The following is a 26,333-nucleotide window of genomic DNA, read 5'->3' on the forward strand; positions in this document are numbered from 1 at the left end:
CTGCTGGCCTCTAGGCCCTCACAGGGACCAGGGAGTATGTGCAGTGGCCATTTTAATTTTTTTTTAAAAAATGGCCGCTGAAAACAAAATGGTCACCGTGCATGCTCAAATGGCCTCTGTGAGGCCCGGCATGGCCTAGGGCCTCACAGAGGCCATTTGAGCATGTGCGGTGGCCATTTTGTTTTCGGTGGCCATTTTAAAATTTTTTTAAAATAGCGCCCCCTTCAAGTGGCACCCAGGGCACATGCCCTGCCTGCCCTACCCTAGATACGCCCCTGAGCACTTGTGTAATATGTAAAGTTGCACTGGCACAAGCAGATCACATAGCTGTGCTAAAAACCAAGGGTTTGCATAATTGCACAATACTTCCCTTTAAAACAAGTAAGACACACTGCAATTTCACAAGTGCAAGGATTCTTGCAGTAGTGCAACACTAGTCTGGAATGCAATCACAAGTTGTGTGTACAAGCACTTTGTGCTAGCACAGTGTCCTTCCACAAGCACTTTGTCAGGATGTCAACCACTGCCTTCAGCTAGACCTGTAAAACTGTAAACTATGTTTAGGAGAACAACTGTCTATGTGATGTAATGTAAACAAGGGTTAAGGAGGCTTGCTCTATAGCAGGCTTCCCCAACATGAGGCCCTCCAGAGATGTTGCCGAACTACAATTCCCATCACCCCCAGCTACAACCTATTGTGGCTGGGATGAAGGGGATTGTAGTTCAGCAACATCTGGAGGGCCGCAGGTTGGGGAAGCCTGCTCTATAGGTTGCACCTGTACTAGATATGGAACTGCATGTAAAAGTTAAACTATAGTGAATATCAGTGTTATTAGTTTATATATGGCAAGGCCATGGTGGCTGAGGGTGTATGGGAGTTGTAGTCCTACAACATTTAGTGATCCAAGATTGGGAACTCCTGATATATGCCAAATTCCATATATTTATATGAAGAAGTGAAGTTGAAAAAAGTATTTTCTTTTATCAAGGTGAACTGACACGTCAACTTGAGGAAAAGGAAAGCATAATCTCCCAGCTTTCCAGAAGCAAGCAAGCATTTTCCCAGCAAATAGAAGAACTGAAGAGACAACTAGAAGAAGAGAGCAAGGTATTCGTGCAGAGTGTGGACCAGACTGCTGGGGAATATTGATAATAATTTCATTAGCAATTATTATGAGGAAAATTTGTATGGTTTTCAACTGTATAGGTGCAGATACCTACAAGAGCTATGTGGTAATAATATGAAGCCTGCAAAGTTTTAAAGAACATCCCTTTAAATCTAGGGAAAGAGACCAACATTTATCATGCAACATTCTTGCATCCTGTTAATGCATATACACAGGGAAGTGGAAAATTAAACAAGACCCATTCACACACAACTGGGTCACATACTGGCCAACATCCTGATTAATGCTGTGTATCTAAAAGAAGTACATACATGTGTTCCTGCTGCTTCTGCAGTGCAGGTGCTTTTGGGTGCAGAGAGGGGGGAATTTCACCAGTCACCACTCTCCTATTCCTCTGGTCGTGCTCTATGCAGCCCACTAATAGGTCCCTGAGGGTTGTGCGATCCATAAGGATGTATTAGGGAGTTGCACAGAACACTTCTGAGGGGAAGGGGAGATTAAGGAAAATTACCCTGCATATGAGCAACCATGATGTAGGAGCAGCAATTCATTCTGCTGCACATGTGATTCTTTTGGCTTCACGTGCACAGCTTTAGTTAGGATGTCAGCCACAATTTACACTGGCATAAGTCTGAGGCAAAAATGGAGAAAAAATGTGAGTTAGATTCTGGATCAGATGAACAAAGGCAAATGAGAGTCAACAATGCAGTAATTAAGCACAGTAACTTACCATGCTGACATGTTTAGAACAGTGAAAAGAGTTAAGAAGCTTAGGCATTAACTTTGCTAAGCCTTAACACTGTATTAGTTTTCACTGTACACAGTTTCAGTGTATTCCAGTTCATTCTTCATGACTGCTCCTTGCACAGGGTAATCTGTCACTGCTGGGGATCTCATATATTAGAGCAATTAGATTGATATTCTTCCTTCCATGCGACACGATTCAGAAACCCCAAAGCCTTGAGCATTCATAGATGTCATCTATACTGGCAGTTACTCAACTAACTCAAGAAATGAGTTTTATATTAATAAACTGGCCTCTAATTCACACTAGTTTTAGACAGGATAACCTTACTTGGATGCAAAGGCTTTTCCATATATTGCATGAAACACCACAGACTTTGGTTGCTGTCACAGGACTATCGTGAAGATTGTCGCATGAGGAACACATATAACAGGTTATCATCTTGATTCAGTTACAAATGAATGCATGCTATTAATTATTAGGCAAAGAATGCACTGGCCCATGCCTTGCAATCTGCTCGCCATGACTGTGACTTGCTCCGGGAACAATATGAAGAGGAACAAGAAACCAAGAGTGAGCTGCAGCGAGCCCTGTCCAAGGCCAACAGTGAAGTGGCCCAGTGGAGAACCAAATATGAGACAGATGCCATTCAACGCACAGAAGAGCTGGAAGAGGCCAAGTAAGTCTTGGGATGGAAAGGAGCATTTTCACACACTACCTAGGCCTACTTTTTCTCATTCAAAAAGAGTTATTTATTCACATGAACAGCTTTATGTGAGCCAATCATTCCTAATTCCCACATGTGGGAACTTTCATGATCCTCAACCTGTTTCAGCATGGATAAAGAACTCCCATTAATGGAAAAACAATAGCAGAGTCAACAAACTGAGACTGTTCATGTGCAGCACTGGGATTGAGCCCAATCCCAGTGCTGCTCAACCACCTAACCTGACTTTTAACCCCGGTGTTTAGCTGAGGTTAAGTGAACCTATGGTTTGCTTAGCCGTGGCAGGCGATTGTCTGGGCAATTGATATCGGGTTAAAAGGCAACCCCACACACACACCTGGCATTTCTGGCTGCAAGCTGGGAGGAAGGAGTGGTTGCACCGAGCGTGGCAGCTGCTCTAATGTGAGCAGCTGCCATGCTCATGGCGTGGAGCACCCTGGGATGTGGAGAGGAAAGTCCTCCCACTCCCGGATACAGCCTTTGACGCATTGCTGCTTGTGTGGGTGCGCAGCATGGTGAGAGCACAGATGGTCGCCACTCATCTGTGGGGGAAAGCAGGCAAAATCCTGCTTTCCCACCAACCTGCCCTCCCTCCCAGCTGAGATCATGTGAAAGACCTCACTGTGTGAATATGTTCTTAGAGACAAGGTAGTGTTGTACTGAAAAAAACTACATCTTTCATAAATTAATCTATCACACATATTTTAATTACAACAATCTAACATTACAAAGGAAAGCAAAGAAATATAGTATTCCGACTGATATCAGTCCTGACTGTATATAATCCAAGAGGTTTGACATTAAAATAAACAAATAAATAAATAAAACTGAGAAAGCTCTGATTCTTTTCTGAGTTTGTCCATGGTTTTCTGGAGCCTTAACTCTCCCCCATGCGTTGGGATGGATACACTGCTGTCTCTGAGCTGTGATTAATATCTTTGATTTGGGGCAAAAACATAGATTAAACTAGAGGGGCAAGACAGTTAAAAGTGATGTAAATACCGAGTTCATTTAGAATTTTTGAAGAAAAAATGTTTTCTAATGATGCTCATAATTGCTGACTTGGTTCTGAATTGAGCTGAGAGAGTTCCATTGCTTTCAGTTCCATTGCTTTCATTCCTCAAAGCAATGGAATTAATAAAAATATGGTTTGGATATTATTAACTAGTGCAAAATGTACATTATATCAATGAATACCCAATGTTCCTATCCTTTTGCCAGCATAAATATTTGAGGGGGGTAGAACTGGGGATGGGGAGAAGAGGGAGCAGCTGGCTTTTGGAAACTCTGATTGCTTGCAGACTGTAATACAGTGGTGAGTTTGCAGTAAAAGAAGTTGCTATAGCTCTGAGCTGTAGTACCTCTGTCTTCAATGCTGACTCTTATGTTTTATTGCTGTCTTATAGATTTGCTGCAGCATCTCTTCCCCCAAGCCATTAGGTACTCTCAGTGATAAGGGAAGGCTGGGGGTTTTTGTTCAGAAATAACAGGATAACATTTACAGTTACAGTTGCACTGTTGAGGATTTGTGCTTTGCTTTAAATGCTTGGTGCAGCTGAACACCATTAATGGAAGCACAACAGCAGACAGTATACTAGTTTCTGCTTGTCATATAGTTCTACAAGCATGAGTTACACTACCCCAAAGTAAAGGGGGCATGTTGATAGAACACCTAAGGCATTATTGGACATTATTATTATGCTAACCTCTTTAAGGAAAAAACTTGCTCAGCGGCTTCAAGAAGCTGAGGAACAAGTTGAAGCTGTGAATTCCAAGTGTGCTTCACTGGAGAAAACTAAACAGAGGCTGCAATGTGAAGTGGAGGACCTGATGGTGGATGTTGAAAGATCAAATGCGCAGGCAGCTGCTCTGGATAAGAAACAAAGGAACTTTGACAAGGTATGCTTAGAACACAATTCCTCATAATGACTTTACTAGCAATGGCTAGAGTGTGTGTAGCTGCAAAACAGAAATCGCATGGGTCCACATCCCTCCAGAACCAGTTTGAGAAGGTCTGACATACTGCTTTGATGATAAAATTAACATATTATTAAAAAGCACTGGAAGGAAGGGGACCAGAAAGATTTCTGGAGATGCTGCCTACTGATAAAAGCTGTTCTCACAGGCAGCCTAACCCAGGCTAGGGCAGCCCAGCCTAGGTTAGGCTGCTCTTGTGGAGCACCGGGATCCCTACTCCTATGCCCGCCTCTTAGCTGAGCTTAAAGTCGTGTGTATGCCCTTAACCCAGATACCAAGATGGTGTGTCTCCTTGGGCTTCACACAAACTGAGGAGACTCAGACTCAGAGATGGGCCCTAGAGCGCCTCTCTGATGGGGGGGATCCCCCAATGCACTGTGCTCATCATGCGGTGCATTATGGGATTCCTGGAAGCCAGGATTGCCTCTGGAAAGCCAAATGGCTCGCAGGAGTGCCATTCGTGTGCATGGCCGAGCCGTGTGGCAAGACGGCAGTGTGGAGGGCACAGATATTGTCGGGGTGGGGGGGTGGGTTAGGTAAGTTTAGTGCAGTCTCCCCCCCTCAACCACTTAGCTTCTGGTCATGTGAATAGGCTCCTTGGCTACTGTAATAGTATTATACGGGATGATTATTCTATGCTTGCAAAGTTTTCCCTTCTTTAGAGAGGATTATAAAAAGAATATAAATTATTTTTAAATTTTAAATTTAATTACAAATTTTAAATAATTTTCTAATGTTATTAATGCTGTAACAATTATGATTGGTAACATTTGTGGGTTTTTCTTTTCTTTTTGTAACTTGTAATTTGGTGTTGAGTATCAATGTGATATTTTCTAATTAAAAAACAAAAAAACCCCAAAAACCTAGTTCAGGCTTCTTGACTCAGGGCTGATTTCCTCATGCCAGTATTCATCCAATCACCCAGTTACTCAGTATTCAAAGCTTAATGTGTGAACTGCTTCCACTGAAAGGTAGTGCCTTGGTGTGATTTAAGTAATACCAAAACACAGTCTGTGGTGGGTTTTTCAGGGATACAAGCCACGTCTTGATGTTGCAGTGACTGAGGGATGTGCGAACTCTCACTGGCAACAGTGATCTAGGTCAAAGGATGTGGGGGAAGAGAAGGCCACCATATGGGAGTGGGAAGTCAGGGTGTTGGTTTTATCAGCCAGCGCTCTCCACTAGTTTCTTTGAATTATATGTCTCTGAAAAAGAAAAGCTTCCCTCCTGAGAGAAGCCCTGCATGAACTGTCATTCTGTACTTCCCAGTGGTATCTAGAGATGCTATTCAGAATATGGGGCTGGTTTAGCAAAGATAAAGCATAGACAAAATAAATATGACAATTCATTAACCCAAACACATTGCATGTTAAGATTTTGGCAGAATGGAAAGCCAAGTATGAGGAAAGTCAGTCAGAACTGGAAGGTTCCTTAAAGGAAGCACGCTCCCTGAGCACAGAACTCTTCAAAATGAAGAATGCCTACGAGGAAACGTTAGATCAGCTGGAAACAATTAAGCGAGAAAACAAGAATTTACAGCGTGAGTGTTGGGCTGTCTTTCCACTTGTTGGTATTTTGATTCTAGCATCAGTAATTCAAAGTGCAGAGGGTTTGGGGGACAAAGTTGCCAACTTTTCCCTGATAGAGTCTCAGTGTCTTTAGCAGCTGTACTTCAGGCAGAAATTTCCCATCACTACATCACCATGCCATAAAAAGCTGCAGCTACTGACTGTTCATCTTGACTTAACTGTGTGCAGTGCTAAGGCCAAAATCTAAGAGCCTAAGACAGTAGTCCAGACTCCAGGTTTTTAGTCAGGCCAGGATGCCCTCTAGTGACATGGACTTTGATATTATTCGAGTTCAACAAAATACACAAATCTCTGTATATCTAGTCTCAATCCCATGCTGTGAAACCAGAAGTGACTATTCTAGAAAATGGAAGTTCACAGGACTAACCTGATACCACTAATGACTCTGTTTTCAGACATAATCATTCTCTCAGAGAGATTCTTTGCAAGTATTGGTGATGTAATGGATCGGATCACATAATACTTTTTTCATCCATGTGGGAAGTCCTGGTCTACCTTGGGTCCTGGAAATGTGCTCTCATAAACATATATAATGCATGACAGAGGTGATCATCATATGTATAGTTTATAGAATTCCCTGTGATTGCAGTGACCGAAAAAGAGTGTCCCCTTATAATTGCTGTTGATTATGTCTGAGATTATAGTTTCTCTAAAAGAAACATGCCCAAAGATAGTCAGGATTAGGGATGTGCCTGAACCGTGGTTTGAGCACTTTGAGGGGAATTTAAAAAGGAACTTTAAGAAAATGGAAAGCTCTCCGCTGTCCCTTCCAGCTTCCTGCTGGAGCGGCGTGTGTGCCAAGAAGCCCCACACACTGTCAACACACACATGGTGTCTGCACATACATGGATGCCATGTGCATGCTGATGGCGCACATTACTTTTTGGGACACATGCTGCCACAGCAAGAATCTGGAAGGGACAGAGGATTGCTCTCCGTTTTCTTAAAGTTCCCTTTTAAATTCCCCTCAAAGTGCTCGAACTATACTTCAAACTGCGGTTCAGGCACATCTCTAGTCAGGACTACTTGCATACACAAAAAAGGTGCTTTATAAACTGGACCAGAGGGGCGAAATAAGGTATTTCTGAAGCTGCTAGTCTAGGTCACTTATCAGCCATTTATGTGTGTTCTTTCTAGAGGAAATATCCGATCTTACAGAACAAATTGCTGAAAGTGGCAAATATATCCATGAACTTGAGAAGGCCAAGAAGCAGATTGAGGTGGAGAAATCTGACATGCAGATGGCTCTAGAGGAAGCAGAGGTAAGAGGTCAAGACATGGTAGCACAGAAAACTCAAATGATCAATGGTGTTTCTGGGTTGTTGGGTTTGGGTTTTTTTTTTTTGGCAGAGGTCACTCATTCCTTGCATTATCCACCAAACAACACACAGCCTGAGTTGAGCCTGGACCTCTTTCCATTTGCATGGAAGATGGGCAGTTGAATGGGACCATCATCATAACATGAGCTCAGGTGTAATATGGCCGTGTGATTCTCTTGTTGCACATTGTTACATCTACTTAAAAAAACAAAACCTTCTCAACTTAATGCTTTAGTGCCAAATTTTAAGCTCACTCTTTAGGGAGCTTCAAATTTGATGCTAAAGCATTAAGAGGTGTTACCAAAATATGTTGTACTATGGTGTTGTAAGATTAATAAAATGACAAACCCTAGAGAAATACAGATTCCCTTTAACCAAAAATCTGCATTTGTTTTTTCATGTTTCTTTAATAGGCAGCTCTTGAACATGAGGAGGCTAAAATCCTTCGCATTCAGCTTGAGTTGACCCAGGTGAAATCTGAGATTGACAGAAAGATTGCTGAGAAAGATGAAGAAATTGATCAACTGAAGAGGAACCACCAAAGAACTGTGGACACAATGCAAAGTGCTTTGGATGCAGAAATACGGAGCAGGAATGAGGCCATGAGGATTAAGAAGAAGATGGAGGGGGATCTGAATGAAATGGAAATCCAGCTGAGCCATGCTAATCGCCTAGCAGCTGAGACACAGAAACACCTCAGGAACGTCCAAGGGCAGCTGAAGGTCTTTATCTTTCCAACTGAGCCTTTATTCAAGTGGCATCAATTTTTGCAATCATTTCTACTAAACATTTCTTTTCTTTGTCTTTAGGACACACAGCTGCATTTGGACGACGCTCTTCGCGGCCAAGAAGATTTGAAAGAGCAGTTGGCCATGGTTGAACGAAGAGCTAATCTGATGCAGGCAGAGATTGAGGAACTTCGGGCAGCTCTGGAACAGACAGAGAGGGGCAGGAAGATAGCTGAACAAGAACTTCTGGATGCCACTGAGCGTGTGCAACTCCTCCATACACAGGTATGATCTCTCTCTCTCTCTCTCTCTCTCTCTCACTCACTCACACACACACACACACACACACACACACACACACACACACACACACCCCTACCCACCCACCCACCCACCCCTTGTTATGCTGGATCAGGTTCATCTAGTCTAGCACTCTGTGTCCAACAGTGGCCAGTCAAATACCCTGCGTGAGCTCATAAGCAGGGCATGGAGGAGACAGCCAGCCTTTGGCCCTAGCATTTGGTAATCAGAGCATACTGCCTCTCAGTTTGGCAGCAGTAACCTCCTAATCATTCTGCCTTTGGGCAAAAATGATAAAAAGTAACCTCTTATCTCTTTCTTCTTTAGAACACTAGCCTTATAAACACAAAGAAGAAGCTGGAAGTTGATATTGCTCAACTTCAAAGTGAAGTGGAAGATGCCATTAAAGAGGCCAGAAATGCAGAGGAGAAGGCAAAGAAGGCAATCACAGATGTAAGAGCTTCATTTCATTTCTTTTTCCTTATAGCATTTGCCACGTTTAGCTCTACTCCTATCAGCAACAGCCTATGCTAATAGCCTATTTTGAAGAAAAGTACTCCCCTGCAGAAAGAGGCAGGAAGTCAAAGCATCCATCACAAGAAATGTGAACCTGTGCCAGACTGATAGTCATAAATCTATTGGGGAACCAAACTGGGCTGCAGCTCACATGTTCATAAATTGCTGCTTTAAAGATTAACATAAGGTACCCAAACTATTACTGTGATAGCAGGGAAAGTGGGCAGGACAGATTCCATGTCCCTAACTTTGAGGGGGCAGGAAAGAAATCATAGGGGCAGCTATTTTAACAGAGATGTTATTAAAAACAGCAATGGGGCAGAAGCCTAATATTCCACAGCAACCTTGGAGAAAGCTTTGATATCCGGATATAAAGATGTTTACGAGCAGCAGTCAAAGAAAAAGGAATTAATTTCTTGTGGTTGAAACACTATCTTTTGGGTAAAATTCCCTTCAGCTAGCCTCTAATATCTCTCACTTTGTTTATACATTGTGCCCCTACAGTCTTGGGGGCATACTTAACCTCCTTAATCACAGTTACAGTTCAGCTGCTGAAGCCTCCTTTTTGTGAGAAAGTCCCTGGCTGTACTGAATAGAGTGTGGCAGTGCATGCATTTTTTTTGAAATGGAAAATCTTCAAAATTTAAAACCTTAAAACCTTTATCTTGTTACCCAGAGTAAATTTGCAAACAGCTTGGTGTAAGTTCCTCCATCACTGTATTTCCATATCTGGAAAAGCTATACTAGTTGAATGTTGGTCTGCTGTGCAGCTGATAAAGGTACAGAGCCTCTGCGAAAAAACATTGTGATATATAATTCTAAGTAGCCTATCATGCAAATGATGAATCTAAATATCTTGCACAGTCCACATGGGAGTTGCTTTTCCATGACACCATCCCATATAATTGGGGACTGCATGTGAATCACCATATGGATCTTTCCCACAGGCTGCTGATTGTGTGGAAAATATCCACTCAATTGACCCTGTCCACATTTACATGCAACCTCCAACCATGTTGAGTTGCTCTGTGGAAAAATGTCTCCCATAAGGCTGTGTTTGAAGGGTACCACATTCATACTATAAAACATGACATTCATACACTATCATCATCAGTGTTGTAAGGGGCCCCTCTGTGCAACTGCTACTGAAAATTCATAAATGTTTTCATTTAGTTATATAGCTAGCCTAGAAGCTTGTTCACTGGTTTGAATGTTCTTTGACATCTATTGATTTGAGTCTACTTTGCATATTTCAAGGCAGCCATGATGGCAGAGGAGTTGAAGAAAGAGCAAGATACTAGCGCCCACCTGGAGAGAATGAAAAAGAACCTGGATCAGACAGTGAAGGACTTGCAACTTCGCCTGGATGAAGCAGAGCAGCTTGCCCTGAAAGGAGGGAAGAAGCAAATCCAGAAAATGGAGGCCAGGGTATATATTATACACCGAGGCTGAGGGTTGGTTGCATATAAGAGCGCTCTCCACAGCTCAGAGTTGCAAAGTTATGTCTCAATTAACTTCCTAGATCCGAGAGCTGGAGTCTGAACTTGAAGGAGAGCAGAAACGTGCTACAGACGCCATCAAAGGTATTCGCAAGTATGAACGACGAGTCAAAGAATTGACGTTCCAGGTAAGAGGAAAGCAAGTAGCCCATCTTATAGCCCTTCTTTCTCTTGACAAAGCTTTGTATTGTCTAATATGCTGCTACTTCTCTAGGGTGAAGAGGACAGGAAGAATGTGATTAGGCTACAGGATTTAGTGGATAAGCTTCAGCTGAAAGTAAAATCCTACAAAAGACAAGCAGAGGAATTGGTGAGTTATTTAAAAGACAAAAACATCCTTTTGTGTTACTTGGGGAAAAAAATACACAACATTCCAACTTTGACATCAGAGCCGGATTCATTGCTTGCCTTTTTGTTGTTGTTGATTACAGGATCAACAGGCCAACGTCCATCTCTCCAAATTCAGGAAAGCACAACATGAGCTGGAAGAAGCTGAAGAAAGGGCTGATATCGCTGAGTCTCAGGTCAATAAGCTCAGAGCAAAGACCAGAGAAGTTTCTACCACAAAGGTATGCGCTTCCTCACATTAGATATTAATCAGTTTATTTCACATGTAGGACGCAGTTGTCTTTACAAATCACAGCAATGAATGAAAAAGCAACTGAGTCTCTCAGTGGGGAACCAGGGAGCATCTTCCCCTAGAAGTGTTGAAGAATGGAAGAAGCAAAAGGTCTCACTAATATTTCATGGTTCAAATTTCCCTTGGCTTCAATACCTGTGAACCAATGGAACTAAAACATCACAAAGTGTGGCTCTGGACTAGAATTGACAAAAAAATGTTCACCCTGAGTCAAGTGTGTTCCATTAGCTGAGCAATGACAACAAATGAGGGCAAGTCTCCCCACAGAGCCCTTTTAAGATATTAATGCAGATGACCAGATTGAATTGTTCCCTTGAATTGCAGCTTTTGCAGGACAGTTAGTCTTTCATGTTCCAGTTCAATAGTACAAGCATGATAGGGATGTGCAAAATGATTCGGGTGATTTGTAGACAAAACAAATCACCCCTGTCTTCAATTGCCCAGATTCAGGTACAAAACAAATCACCCCAGATGCAAAACCAAAAAATCCAGAGATTCAGACCTCCATTTTGTGGCCAAAGCAGGCATAGGGTGCCAATGTTTGTCACTGAAACCACTTTTTCCCCAACAAGAGAATCTACTCTTAGAACACCTCAGAAACAACAAAACCCAATGCCCCATGGGCTTGTGGGTTTGGGGATGGTTGGCACCTTATGTGCACTACACCACCACTCGCTCTGGTCCACCCTGATGCCCCCCCCAAGTGGAGTTATGGGGCTGCTGAAATCCCCATTATTCCCTGTGAGGAAAAAGCTTGAAGACATGCAAAATGGAGAAATTCTTTAAAAATCACCCCTTTTCACCAATTTCTTTGAAATCTGGGTGGTAGCAGGCACCCATTAGGTCACTACCACCTGACCCAATCTTCTGCCCCTGAAACCCCTTTTCTGCCCCATATCTGCCCCAAAGACATGCCAACTTCAAAAATTCTTCTAAAAATCACCCCTTTGCCCCATTTATTTGAAATCTGAGTGGTAGCTTCCTTGCACCCATTGGGCACTACCACCCACCACAACCCACTCTGGGACACCCTGGTGCCCCCCCCCCCGGGAGTTGTAACTAAGGATGCTGATATCCCGATTATTCCCTGTGGGGAAAATTTCAACTTCAAAAATTCTTTAAAAATCACCCCTTTGCCCAATTTCTTTGAAATTTAGGTGATAGCTTCCACCCATTGGGAACTACCACCCATCCCACTCTTTTGTCCCAGGACCCCTTTTTTGCCCCAAAATAATTCAGAAAATTTGGGTAAAAATCAAATATGGGGTGATTCGGGGAGTAGATTCAGACCCAAAACAAATCAGGGGTGATTCGATTGAGGTACAAATCAAAACAAAAAAATTGATTCGTGCACATCCCTAAAGCAGGATATCCATTTCCCTATTCATACAAACTCACATGGAGGCAATGGGATTTTGCTGAGTCTAGACCACACATTGGACATAACACTGCAATGGGTAATGGACCTTATCTTCACAATACTTCCCAGTAAGAGGTAAACACTGCACAGATAAAACCTATATGCATTGAACTAATGCACGTTGGCCCTATTTAAATGTCAGATTTAGCATATCGTGGCAAGGTTTGCCTGGAGACAGGACAGGTGTGTGCAACCCCACTCCTCACTATGTGCAGACACTCCATGTTTGGAGGAGAACATGGAGAAACATTTGTCAGATTTACCTCAGCAGCACATCCAATTAAAGTCTCAAGGCAGAGTAGGAAGACTGGCTGCCAGTATGTTCATGTGCATAAATCTGATATGGCACATGGTTTCTCCAAACTTGAAACTTTAGCTAGAGTCATTGCTGAGGTAAAACTGACAGGTCTGGAAGCAAAATCTGGAAAAGCTCCACATTAGCTCTAAAAAGAGGAAGAGAAGTCAGAAGAAGCCACTTGTCAGCCCTCTCCTGCACTGGAGGAGCTGTTTTATCCATTCTCTTATTTGAAAGAGAGAAGTACAGAGGGAGAGAAAATAGCAGCTACTGCTGCCACAGACTGAGGCAAGGCCTTGTGGAAGCCTTGGGTCAAGCCATAATCTTGTTTATACAAAGAAAATGGCTATATCTTTACACATTTTCTCCTAAGACTTAACAGGAACCAAGTTTGACTCCCCCCCCCTTTATTCTGACAGGTGGTGATAGAAAGCGAAGAGTGAGTCTACTGCAGGACTGAAGCTGGGAATGTATGCAAAATGTATATGTCCCCTGATGTTGTTTGAAAACTGTAGTAGTCCTGTAATCTTTCCTGACTCTAGTAGAAAATAAATTGTGCTTTGCTTAATGACTTTGTAAGTTTTGTTTTTGTGTGTTATTCTCTGAGCCACCAATAAAGGTGGAGGTTTCCTGCAATACTGATCTCTCTGAAGAATGAATTGCTTTGCAGATGCTTTCCTCCCGTTTCTTTACCCAAGGAGCAGAAAAGAGCTAACTGCAGTCTACAAGCAAACATTCAGATTATGGTTGTGGGCTGCTGCCCACTTATAAATGATAACATTGCATGGCTATGACTGGCTAGGTTAGATTAGCTGTTTTGCTTGCTGCTTAACAGAATTCTGCTGGAGCTACAAGCATTAGCAAAGAGATTTAATCCAAGTTAGTAAATGGCGAAACATGCAGAAGTTGCAACTTGGTGATAAATTAGGAATTCTTCTTTAGTGCATAAAGCTACAGCACTTATGCCCCCCCCCCCCCAGAGGATTGCTCATTCCAGAGAATATAATTGGCCACATATGCCCCCCCTCACAGCTGGCTCCTCCTCTCCACAAGCTCTTGCAGTAATTATTGCAATAGATGGGGCCCTAGCTCCATGGCAGAGCATTTGCTTTTTCATGCAGAAGTACCTGGCATTTCCAGGTAAGGCTGGGAAAGACCCCTGCCTGAAACATTGGAGAACCCCTGCTAGTTGGTGTCGACAGTATTGAGCTAGATGGACTAATGGTCTGACTCGGTATAGGCAGCTTCCTATGGAATGTTGAGATTCCTGAAAGGTATTTGAACGGAGATAATGAAGATTCTGCAGTCATGATGATGAGGTGGCTCGGAGTCTCCTGTACCAACTTGCCAGGCACTTCCAGGTGACTGGAATATACACTCAATATCTTTGAATCTAGTTCTTATCGTGGAGGCTGATATTTACCATCCCAATTGGAGCCAAGACTCAGTTTTGAGATGCATACCACTGCCCCCCCGCAGCCATCAAACTCCCCAGGCGGTAAATAAAAGGCAAGGTGGGGGTGGGGGACACCATGGTTCAGCGCCTTTTCTTTCTCATATGTATATATTGCACACTCTCACATTTACTTTTGCTCATTCTGAGTTCAGTGGGGGAAAAGGATGATAAAGAAACCCTTGCCTTCTCTCACCTTTCCCTTACATCACACATATTCAGGTGTTCCAAACAGATGGAAGTGAAGAAGTACCGTTCTCTGTATGCTCCTTCATCCAACATAGAACTATTTTCTGGCTGGTATTTGATTGAATAAAGAAATTGTGTTCATGAAAGATGCTCAGATGATGGTGTGCAACTCAAAGAAAAACAAGCGTTTGTTCTTATAGCAATCATAACCACGGATATTTCCTCTCATACAGTAATTAAAAGAAAAAGTACCTGTGATGCATTTTTCTTTTGAAGGCTCTTTTGCTGTTGCCTGAAGCTTAGTTGGCCTTCTTAGCTGGAAAGGATATTCAGCCTGGAAAGGATGTAATAAAAGAGGGAAAGATATATTCATGGAGCCACACTGTAGAAAAGCAATAAATGGTAGCCAGTTCTTTCAAAAGTGCCTCCTCCTCCATTTGGCGTTTACTTATCCTCAACATAATAATAATTCTACTAGGTGTGACCTCTGGTGGCTGTGAAAGAGAATTGTCAAATGATGCTGTTTGTCACACAGAAGAAGGTTGGCTGCTTGCATAATGTGTGTGATCTCATTAAAAGGAATTGCAATAAAAATAAAGTAGCATGAATTACAAAACTATGTTAGTGGACTACAAACCCTCACAAATCATATGTTTCAATGTGTATTTATTATTTGGAAGATGTGATTCAGCTACTTATGCTTTCTCTAAGAAAGCAGTAATATAGTTTGGAGGAAAAATCTGAATGATTGCTCTCTAGCAACATGTTTGGCCATATAAAACGTCTTATAAAAGTAAGCCAGATTTTTATTGCTTCCATGGCAGAGGCTTCTTGAAAACAGAACTTGAAAATGATGAATGCACCAGGGGCTCTGATTTTCCATCCACCTGTCAGACTTACTTACAGCAGTGCTTGCTTGGAGATATGCAGTCATCCCCATGGCAACCATCTTGAATAGTGTCAAAAATGGTCTTCCCAAAGCAAAGGCCTTCTGGATTTTTCATGGTGATGAGTCCATCCAAATGATTATCACTATAATGTGTGCTCCAGCCAGCCAAGGAGTTGGAGGAACCAGGACCCCAGAACTCTTCCAACCCAACCACAGCTGCCTCCTAGCACCCCTAACCCCTCTACTAACACATCTGTTAAAGAACACAGGGCAGAGCCCAATTTCTCCTCTGTCACTGGCATTACATTGTGAATCTTTATCAGAGGCCTCTTCTGTGATGGTTGACCTGAGAGAGTAGATGAAGAAAACAGTGCTCTTACTCTGGACTCTCAGTACAGCTAGGATCCCTTAAGCAGAGATATGCTGGGAAAGAAGTAGCAGGGGAGAAGGGGAGTAGGGAGAGTGAAAGTTGATCCACTTGACATGGTCCAGAAGGTCCATTTAGGAAGGTCATCAGTGCTTGTGCCGGAGGTCTAACTATAGGCAGTCTTAGAAGATTCTTGTGATGGTGATTCTATCCCCTAATAAACATAGAAGGCATTCCTGAGGGTCTAGGTTGCCTGCAGTAACCTGTTAAAAAGAACCATGATGTCATAGCGCTAATGACAGCTGTGTGAAACTCTGAAATGGCAGGCCCTATTTGTATGATAGCAACCTCTATGGAACAGCTTTCTCAAATGAAATTAGGAGAGCACTTTCAGATTTCATAAATTACTGTCCAAATAATTTCTCATGAAGTTGATCTGGGCTCAAGTAAATGGTTTATTTTTAATATAAATGGTTTATTTTTAATAATATGGGACAAGAGCACAGCTTGGGGGAAGACATTACTACTCATAACCAAGAATAGATACTGCATGATAAGTAGTAATAACTTTGGTGGGGTTGAAGCAAGTATATCAATTAGCAATAGCAATAGCACTTACATTTATATACCGCTCTATAGCCAGAGCTCTCTAAGCGGTTTACAATGATTTTAGCATATTGCCCCCAACATTCTGGGTACTAATTTAACCGACCTCGGAAAGATGGAAGGCTGAGTCAACCTTGAGCCCCTGGTCAGGATCGAACTTGTAACCTTCTGGTTACAGGGCGGCAGTTTTACCACTGTGCCACCAGGGGCTCATTAGGAATAAGGTTGGGAATTAGGAATAAGGTTGCCAACATTTTCCTGGCAGGGCTCCTATGGCACTTACAAGTTACAACTGCACATCAGGAAACATTTTACCTAGCATGTAGAACAGCCATGGGGAAAGTTTTATCTGTTGAATTTCTGCCTGTTGTGCAGCAGCAGAGGAGCCTTGCCACAAAAGAAAAGCATTAGGAACAGGCCCAGCTGTGCTGCTCATACAGCTGTTAGATACTTAGAACCTACCCCAGTGGAATCAGTAGTGAGGCACTGGCATAAACCCTACTGGACAAGTATGCTTGCTTTCTGCTAGATGAGAGAGTAGAAGCTAAGACGAGAGGTCATGGCCTAGATAGGTGGCAGACTGGATGGACCCTGCTCTTACAGTGGGCTAACGATTCAGTCTGAATACTTCTCAAGACTGCCAATCATAATTTTGCCCTGGTTGTTCCCTCACCAACCAGCTTTCCAACTTCTGTATGAACATAGCCTGCTGTATTAGCAAGTGTCACCAGATGGGGTCTCCCTCACACTGGGCAATGGATCAGCAGACATGGAAGTGGATGCAGGATAAATTACAAATCCCAACAGAGTTGATATGGAGACTAATATTAGAGAACTATTTCACACACACATGTACAAATATTTTGATTTAATTTAAGGTCCCTGAGAAGCAGAAGACTGGATGAGTTGTGTTGAAAGCATGGCTGGCTTTCATGTCTGCTATTTATTATCTTCTCCATACTATTTCTACACCCTTCTTCTTCAGAGCAGACCGGCAAAGTGGGAGAAAGCTCAGATAGTGGAGAACCTAAACCCTCTCCAGCTTCCAGAGTATGGACAACATCACTTGTTCCTCATCAGAGAAATTTTGAAATGGTGACTTTAAGTAGTTTTCAGTAACAAAAACCCCCACATGATTTTGACCTCACATACCCTAGTCATCTTTAAGCACTATTGCAATAATCCTAAATGCAGACAAAATCATCACCATGTGTTGGCAGGAGACAGGGAAACATTCTCTCCAGTTTTGAAGCACATGAATACAGGCACTCCCTAGGCCCATTCACACATTATGTTCAACAAGTGTACAGTGTACACAGGTACAGTCATTCACATGTTATGCTGAACACAGGCACAGAATTACACTCCCTATCTGTTCCATGCATTTGAAGGACCTGTATCCAGGTTCACTTTTAAAATGAACACAGGTACAGTGTTCCTTACAACAAACAAAGCTTCATGACATATGACATTAAGGAAGTCTCCTACTTACAAACGCCAACCCTCATACAAACAAATACATAGGAACATAGGAAGCTGCCATATGCTGAGTCAGACCATTGGTCTATCTAGCTCAGTACTGTCTTCACAGACTGGCAGCGGCTTCTCCAAGGTTGCAGGCAGGAATCTCTCTCAGCCCTATCTTGGAGAAGCCAGGGAGGGAACTTGAAACCTTCTGCTCTTCCCAGAGCGGCTCCATACACTGAGGGGAATATCTTGCAGTGCTCACACATCAAGTCTCCCATTCATATGCAACCAGGGCAGACCCTGCTTAGCTATGGGGACAAGTCATGCTTGCTACCACAAGACCAGCTCTCCTCTCCATAAAGGAAACTTCCTCACCCCAGATGGGACTTGAACCCACAATCTCTGGCTTAGGAGGCCAGTGCCTTATCCATTAGGCCACTGGGGTAATCACTCTTGGAACTGTGTGCATTCCAAATTTGGAATATCTGATTTACAAATGAACTTTTGGAACACGGCCCCAGTTTGTAAGCTGGGGACTTCCTGTATGTACATTCACAAACAGAGCAAGGAGAAATGGAAATCTCTGTTGACAATGCACTGTGAAATGGTGGGTGGCAAGAAGGATGAACTAAACTGTGAAGATGTGGCACTTACAAGTGGAGAGAGAACATTTTGCTGGGTAAGAAACTCTTCCTTTTTTGCTGGTGTAATATTATGCCATTGCTGGTGGCAGGACTGACCTATGAGAAAGCATAGAATTCCCCTGCCACACACTCAACACAACCCATTTTGGGTCCTTACACCAGCAGATTTATGCTGGCACAACTGTAGTGCTACACTAGTACAAAATCCCCGGTGCTGGTGTATCTTTGGAATCAGCTGGTGAAAGGGAATAGTTAGTATCCTCTTCTTATCTGGCCGGCATAAATATAAATTATGCTGTTACCTAATTATAAAATATATAAAACCTAGGTGTTAAGCTCACACATCACTAGATGTATTACTAGATCAGTTCATCAATGGCTCCTTTGTAGCAGACCAATTCTAGTTAACTCGATGCTTGAATTATGGGGGGAAGGGTAGAGAAATCCACAAGCCAACCTGATCAACCTGATGACTTCCTCCAAATCCAGCAGAGATATGCGAATCGATTTGGGTACAAAATGATTTGTACCCGAATCTGGCTGATTCGGGTGATTTGTAGACAGAACAAATCACCCCTGTGCTCAATTGTCCAGATTCAGGTACAAAACAAAGCACCCCAGATGCAAAACCAAAATATTCGGAGATTTGGACCAGGGTGTGGGGGGGGGTACCAGGATGGCCCAGAGCAGGTTGTGGTGGGTGGTAGTGCCCACCCACCACAATGAGTGCCTGCTACCACTTCAAATAAATTGGTGAAAGGGGTAATTTTTACCCCCCTCCCCAAATTTGTGCGTCTTTAAGCTTTTCCCCCATAGGGAATAGTGGAGAATTTCAGCATCCCCATAACTTCACTTGGGGGGCACCAGGGTGGCCAAGAGTGGGTTGTGGTGTAGTGCACATAGGGTGCCAACCACCCCCAAAATGACAAGCCCATGGGGTACTGGGTTTTGTTGTTTTCAATGTCTTAGGTGTTCTGAGAGTAGACTCTCTGGTAAGAAATGAGAGAATCCACTCTCATCTGGACGGTAGCAGGCACCCATTGGGCACTACCACCGGATGCACTCTTCTGCACCCCAAACCCCTTTTCTGCCTCGAATCATGCCAACTTCAATTTTTAAAAAACCCCACACACACCCCTTTGCCCAATCACTCTGAAATCTGGGTGGTAGCTTCCTTGCACCCATTGGGCACTACCACCCACCACAACCCACTCTGGGCCACCCTGGTGCCCCCTACATGGAACTATAAGGCTTATATATAATCTCCATTATTCCCTATGGGAAAAAGCTTGAAGACACACCAACTTCAACGTGTTTTTTTTTTTAAAACCACCCCCTTGCCCAATTTCTTTGAAATTTGGGTGGTAGCTTCCACCCATTGGGCACTACCATCCACCCCACTCATTTGCCCCCAGAATCTCCTTTTTTGGAAACCAACAATTTGATACTATTCCTCCATGATTCAATGAGGGACAATAAAGTGGGCTGACCAAGGCCCTTCCCAGACAGTGGGCAGTGATTTTATTTCGCTTCACCACAGGAAAGGTGAGTGTGTGTTCATACATGGGGTGGGGGGAGATTTACATCAAAGTCCATGCGAGGCATCAAGGTGCCTTTCATACACAATTTGGATTTCCCCCTGAGCACTGGAGCTTAGCCCGCATTATCTCTATGCTAAAAAGTTCCACTGTTTACAGCGCCTTTTTGGGATACTTTATCCCAAAGTTTCTTCTCTGATGTATGGAGGGATCATACTGATAGAGTGCCCGTATTCAGGCAGACTGCCTCCCAACCTGGTGGTTCCTCCCACAGTGCTCCCCTCTCCCCCCTGTGGCACCCCTCCCCCCTGCAGTGCCCTTTTCCCACCATGTGCAGGGAGCCCCCTTCCTCCCCGCCGCACTCGGCATTGGCGGCGGCGGTGATGGGGGCAGCAGCAGCAACAGCAGCAGCAGCCACCTCCCTGAGCAGCCTGGGGGTAGGCCCCCGCTGTTCAGCCACCATCACATGTGGTGGGAAGAAAAGGAGAGCCCTGCGTGTGGGGCAGAAAAAGAAGACACATATGTGTACATATGTACTGAGAGCAAGCAGTTTATGCAAGCACACCCAAGAGTCAGTAAGGGAAGGGTATGTGCAATGGGGGCCTAGATGTGCCCCAGCTAAGCCTAAGACTATATCAGAGTGGAATCTGCATGTGTGAAGAGGTGGCAGTGGCTGAGTGGCAGGGGAAGGGCAGCCTACCCCAGGCTGCCGCCGCCGCCGCCACTACTGCTGCATATGGGAGGGAGAAAAGGGGGGCGGGGTGCCACCACTGGGGGTCCATTGAGGCGAGTGCGATGGGCCTGATGGCAGCTGTGTACAGAATATTGGAACCCATGCACACAATTACAGTTCCACCCTTGGCATGGACACCTGTGTTGAAGATGGCTGGACAGGCTAAGAGAGATGGGTGTGACAGTTGCAAAGGAAGGGCATAGGCAGCCCATGTTTGGGGTGCCTGCACCGCACTCAGCAGCGGCCCCTTCCAGCCCCCCCGTGGTTTGTCTGGCAAGTCATTGGTCCCGTGGAAGTCCAGAAAAAATAAGGGTGTTGTTTTTTTAAAAAAGGTAATTGAAATAAATTTTCATGGGCCCAACTGAAAATTTTCAAAGACACACCACACTTGCACGGGTAGGAAAGAGGAGGAGCGGTGTCCTGCCTCCTCTAGAAAGCCATTGGCCAGAAGGGGCCAGAGAACAACTGGGGAGCAAGCGGTATGAATGGTGCATGGGGAAAAATCACAAGGAACGGAGAGGTACTCTATTAAAATAACACCGATGTGAACAGCCCCCAGATTTCTCCAAATTATCTTTACTGAGCTTATATGCACTTAATATATGCCCTCATAATTCTCTCTACTTTACTCCACTTAATTCCTCTGCAAATGCTGCTGTCTGAGAAAGGCTCAGGTCAGCCTGACCCTGCAAACAGGAAGCAATCAGTTTAAAGGAACAATTACGCTTAAAAGCCCTAATGGTTTTCTCACAGTATCTGGCTGCTGCCTCCTCCTGTTCCTTTCCAGCCAAGTCAGCTCCCTCTGCCCTACAGCTTGATGTGCAGTGTGTTCTTGCTGAGCCACTGAGAATGACCGAGGCCTAGCTACTACCTCTAGCTACTACCGAGGTCAAAATTTACCAAGAACAGGATTCCTCCTCTTACTGGCATGCTTTGCTTTCCATCCTTCCTATCTTCCAGTCTGGCATATCAAGACGTTATCTGCACATTTGACTAAAACACATCATTTTCATATAACACACTTGAAAAATATGGTAATTAAATGCAAATCAGAAGGGAAAGGAAGCTGATTCAAAGGAGATCACAGTACTTCAGATAGGCAGGCAAGCACATATCTATGCAAAGGACAGGCATCTTTCTAATTAGTTATCACATTATGTTCTTGTATATCAGTACAGAAATGCATACAACTATATTCTGGGAAGCTGAAAGGAGAAACAGAGTTCAAAGATGGACAAGTGTCCCCCTGCAAAATTACTTATCTTCTTGTTGCCCTCCTCACAAATGCAAAGGAGCATTTCCTGAACAAGATTTTTTGCTCCCTCAGATCCTACATGGATTGCCACCTTGTTATAACTGGCCCTGCTCCTGTGCCTTTAACAGTAGATTAACATGCAGAAATTAAGCAGCTGAAAGAACAGGTCAGTTACTTGTAATGGAAGTTCTTCAAGTGGTCATCTGTACAGTCACACTATGGGCTCTGCATCTGCACAGAACCATGCTTGGGACTTTCTAGAGCTCAGACTCATGCATGGGCAAAACCCAAATTTGCTTGGATAAGGGGTTTGAGGCCACAGAAGTGGAATGAATTGCTCCTATGGTCTGAGCTGGTCCTGAGAGCAAGGCTGTGAAAGGGTTTGGGTTGCACCCTGCTTTGATTCCCCCAGGTTGCTTATGGGAGTAACTGTATATGGGTCAGGAAACACAAGGACCATGGTAGATAGAACTGAGACTGAAAATCAGTCTATATTGTGCTCTTGAAGTCTGAGCTAGGAAGTTGGTGGCCAGAAGCACATTCTCCCACTAACTACACAGATTGGTAAAGTGCTGACAATGTACAGAGAATTCCACCATGAGCTTTTCACAAGGCCAGTCCTGTGATAAATAGCAATCTCTGGGCAGGAATACCTTTGGTGTCCCCTGCTGCCTGCCCCGAGGCTTGTGCAAGCTCAGTTCATCACCTTGTTCAGGTCGACAGCCTGGTGCCCACCCATCTCATAAGGCCAGGCCAGGCCTGGCTTGATGGTTGTTAACTCTGACTGAAGCTATTCCTGGAGATACGCCCCCTGCCCCAATTAATATCTTCAAGATGGCCTTCAACAATCACCTGGATACTAAAGCTGATTCCTGGAGACTCCAGGCCAATCTTGGAGTGTTCTCAACTATATTCTTTGAAATACAGAAAGCACTGTTTGCAACCATCAGTGGTATTCATCCGCACAAGTCTTACGTTTTAAAAAAGAAATCCATAAACCCACAACTAAAGGGCACAGCAATGGGAAAGGGGAATATAAGGGGAAGGAATAAAACATACAATAAGGAGGTGGCCCAGGGGCATAGTAAGGTTGGACTGGGCCCTGGAACAAGCAGCAAAGAAAGGCCCATGGGCCTCCTCCTCCCACGTGCATGTTTTTGCTGCAGAAGAACCGAAAGGACATGGTGAAAAACAAAACATTCTCAACATGCCCTTTCTCTCGCTTCTATGCAAATAATATCACACATTCCTCATGCACATCAACAGTTTCACACATACACTTAAATGCATGCATTGTCTGCCTCATAAACATTACACACTCTCTCTCTCTCTCTCCATTTACTTCAAGCCACCTAATGGTGCAGCGGGGGAATGACTTGATTATCAAGCCAGATGTTGCCGGTTCGAATCTCACTGGTATGTTTCCCAGACTGTGGGAAACACCTATATCGGGCAGAGTGATATAGGAAGATGCTGAAAAGCATCATCTCACACTGCGCGGCAGGAGGCAATGGTAAACCCCTCCTGTATTCTACCAAATTCAACCACAGGGCTCTGTGGTCGCCAGGAGTCGACACTGACTCGATGGCACACTTTACATTTACTTCATATATTCATACAACATCAACAGTGGAGAATAAAGAGTAAGCTGTCACCCCCACCCCCACACTGCTGTCCCGGGGGTCTTTTATAACTACGCCCCTGAGGAAGCCAAACTTGCCTGGACAAAAAAACAAGCGATAGTTCTTCAGAATGCTACAGCTGTGACAACTGAAGGAAAACTGAATGGGAGGGAACAGTCTACACCCATTTAGTCATGTATGCTTGCTGAGATGGGGCAGGGCTCACACCAACATTATTCAGAATGAACTCAAGGAAGTTCCAGATGAAATTCTGTGCAGATAAACCCCACAGATGTGCTCCCGCAGAGGCCAGAAAGATCATTACTATTAAAGCAGCAAGAGATGAGCCTGTAAAAAATGTTCACAACCCTAGAGCCCATTTTGTTTTTTGTTTGTGGCTCACATCTTTTTCTACCCTCACCACTGGTGACATATTGGTTCTTCTTCAACATAAGCATATATAGCTACCTGATGTCTGGCTGGGTAGTCATATACTCACATTTGGGTGGAGAAGCTGACCATAATATGGTGTCCCTATTATACGGGCTATGTTTCCCTGCTCAAACACATATCTGTGCTTAAAAATAAGGTATTTGAGTACTGTAATGTATGAGAAAACTTATTTGGGGCTCCAATCTATCTATCTATATAATTCTCTAAGGCGTACCCGTGGCTAATCCCATGTGTGGCAGCTCTCGCGAGAGTTCGCAAGAGCTGGCGAGGAGGGAGGGAGACCGAGTAGTAGTAGTAGTAGTAGGTGGTGGTGGTGGTGCTGCTGCCATTGCAAGCTGCTGAGGATGGCTGAACAGATGGTAAAAACAGGGCCACTGGCCTCCTCGCAAGGAGGATGAGAGCTGGTGGGGGGAGGTGGAGGAGAAGGCAGTGGCACCACAAAAATGGTGGTGCCGGGCTCCTCATGAGGAGGATGAGAGCTGGCGGGGGAGGGAAGTTGATGCGGCAGTGGTGGCACCACTGCAAGTGGCCAAGAGCAGGCAGCAAAAATGGGTCTGCTGGCCTCCTCGCGAGGAGTATGAGAGCTGCTGGGGGAAAGGGTGGTGAGGGAGCCTGGCTGAAGGGATGGGAGAAGAACTGGCTGAGCCCTGAAATGGAGCGAGAGGAAGGGAGAACTAGGGGCACAGATGTTCTGTGCCTGGATCAGCTAGTAATTCTTTAATTTGGCTTGTTTGGAGCAGCCTGAAATATGACTGTTGCTCACTATTTAAAAAACCCAAAAATATACCCTGTTCAAAACCATGATTAAATGAATATGGGACTCATTTTCAAAGAGATTAACATGGAATGAATGAGCCACAAAGACACATTCAGAATTCCCACCCCTTCATTCTGTGCCTATCATTCCGGTAAGTAAAAGTAAGCTTCTTTACCTGATTGTGCTTCCTGCATTCACTGCCCAGTTGTCTTAGAGAACAGGCCTGACAGCACAGATAGAGAGGTAGACGTTTCCCTAATACTGTTAAACATAAAGGTTTTCTATTTATCCTAGCCAGGCATCAAATAAAATCGATACTATACACTACATTTTCAAAAGACATGTGTTATTGTTCTGTGTGAAGTTGGGAGCTGTCCCATGGATTTCTGCCTCCTTTCCACCAGAGGGACACAAAGTCCCATGAGACGTGAGCTTGCTTATTTCATGATCTTGGCAGTCTGCAATTTGCTCTCTGTATTGGTGCCCAGTAGCCTGACTCTTTCCAGCTAAGCAACAGGAGAAATCTGAAGCAAGAAGTGCAAGTCCTTATGCCTATAACTAAAACAAAACAAGAGCTGTTTGCAGAAATTTTCACATCACCTAGTTACAAATCAGAAGTTTGCTATTGCCAAATTAAGATCATATGGAAGCATCCCTACTTATTGATTGATTGATTAAATGCTGTCAAGTCGGTGTCGACTCTTAGCGACCACATAGATAGATTCTCTCCAGGATGATTTGTCTTCAACTTGGCCTTTAAGGTCTCTCAGTGGTGCCTTCATTTCTGTCATAATCGAATCCATCCACCTTGCTGCTGGCCGCCCTCTTCGTCTCTTTCCTTCAACTTTCCCCAGGATTTCGGACTTCTCAAGGGAGCTGGGACTTCGCATAATGTGTCCGAAGTATGATAGTTTGAGCCCGGTCATTTGTGCTTTGAGTGAAAATTCTGGTCTGATTTATTCTGTGATCCATTGTTTGTTTTCCTGGCTGTCCATGGTATCCTCTTTATGCCACTCTTTAATAATCCATATGCACTCTTATCAAAAACTTTCAGAGCAGCTTTAGTTCATGGGGCTTCTCTTGGTGTCAGATACATGTTGTTTAGTTCTTACTTGGCAACTGCACACACTTTCCATCATGCATGTGCACTAGGGTTGCCATTATTCAAGCTTCCCAAATCCAGGTTGCCTAATTTGCATATTTGCAAATTATGGGGCAACTAATTTGCATTATTTATTTATTTATTTATTTATTTATTTATTTATTTATTTATTTGACAGATTTGTATACTTTCCCCTCCTCTGCCCTCCCATGTGATTGGATCCAAAGTAATATCCAGGCAATCCAGGCAGCACATTTGAAATCTGTGTAAATCTGGGTGGAATTTAGCAGCTGGGTGGAGGAGCCAAAATCCAGGGGCTACCCTAAATTTGGGGTGGGGGTGGGGAGCATGGCAACCCTAATGTGCATAGCTCAGC

General features: G+C 43.9%; 1 protein-coding gene, 1 long non-coding RNA gene and 1 other non-coding gene across 5 annotated transcripts in view; 1 reads left to right on the top strand and 2 right to left on the bottom strand.

Moving 5' to 3' along the window:
• The window catches only part of LOC128343480 (myosin-3), a 36,156-nt gene extending 22,706 nt beyond the window's left edge, over window positions 1-13,450 (top strand). Inside the window, exons 29-41 of the mRNA XM_053292611.1 lie at window positions 990-1,108; window positions 2,355-2,551; window positions 4,315-4,498; window positions 5,951-6,116; window positions 7,303-7,427; window positions 7,898-8,206; window positions 8,294-8,497; window positions 8,840-8,965; window positions 10,286-10,456; window positions 10,551-10,655; window positions 10,742-10,837; window positions 10,959-11,096; window positions 13,302-13,450. Of these exons, the coding sequence (XP_053148586.1) occupies window positions 990-1,108; window positions 2,355-2,551; window positions 4,315-4,498; window positions 5,951-6,116; window positions 7,303-7,427; window positions 7,898-8,206; window positions 8,294-8,497; window positions 8,840-8,965; window positions 10,286-10,456; window positions 10,551-10,655; window positions 10,742-10,837; window positions 10,959-11,096; window positions 13,302-13,325 (1,964 nt within the window). The 3' untranslated portion in view covers window positions 13,326-13,450. The remainder of the gene's footprint in view (window positions 1-989; window positions 1,109-2,354; window positions 2,552-4,314; window positions 4,499-5,950; window positions 6,117-7,302; window positions 7,428-7,897; window positions 8,207-8,293; window positions 8,498-8,839; window positions 8,966-10,285; window positions 10,457-10,550; window positions 10,656-10,741; window positions 10,838-10,958; window positions 11,097-13,301) is intronic.
• Window positions 1-26,333, bottom strand: part of LOC128343490 (uncharacterized) — a 57,092-nt gene that overhangs the window by 22,654 nt on the left and 8,105 nt on the right. For 2 of the 3 annotated variants that reach the window (XR_008315562.1, XR_008315564.1), the window contains exon 4: window positions 14,777-14,858. This is a non-coding gene — a long non-coding RNA (uncharacterized LOC128343490). Of the gene's footprint in view, window positions 1-14,531; window positions 14,633-14,776; window positions 14,859-26,333 lie in introns of all 3 variants that reach the window. The other variant, XR_008315563.1, reaches the window with a different exon arrangement.
• TRNAR-CCU (transfer RNA arginine (anticodon CCU)) lies at window positions 18,226-18,298 on the bottom strand. The gene has a single exon. It is a non-coding gene; the product is annotated as a tRNA-Arg (tRNA).

The sequence above is a fragment of the Hemicordylus capensis genome, chromosome 2 (genome assembly GCF_027244095.1).
Source record: "Hemicordylus capensis ecotype Gifberg chromosome 2, rHemCap1.1.pri, whole genome shotgun sequence".
NCBI classification, from domain to species: Eukaryota; Metazoa; Chordata; class Lepidosauria; order Squamata; family Cordylidae; genus Hemicordylus; species Hemicordylus capensis.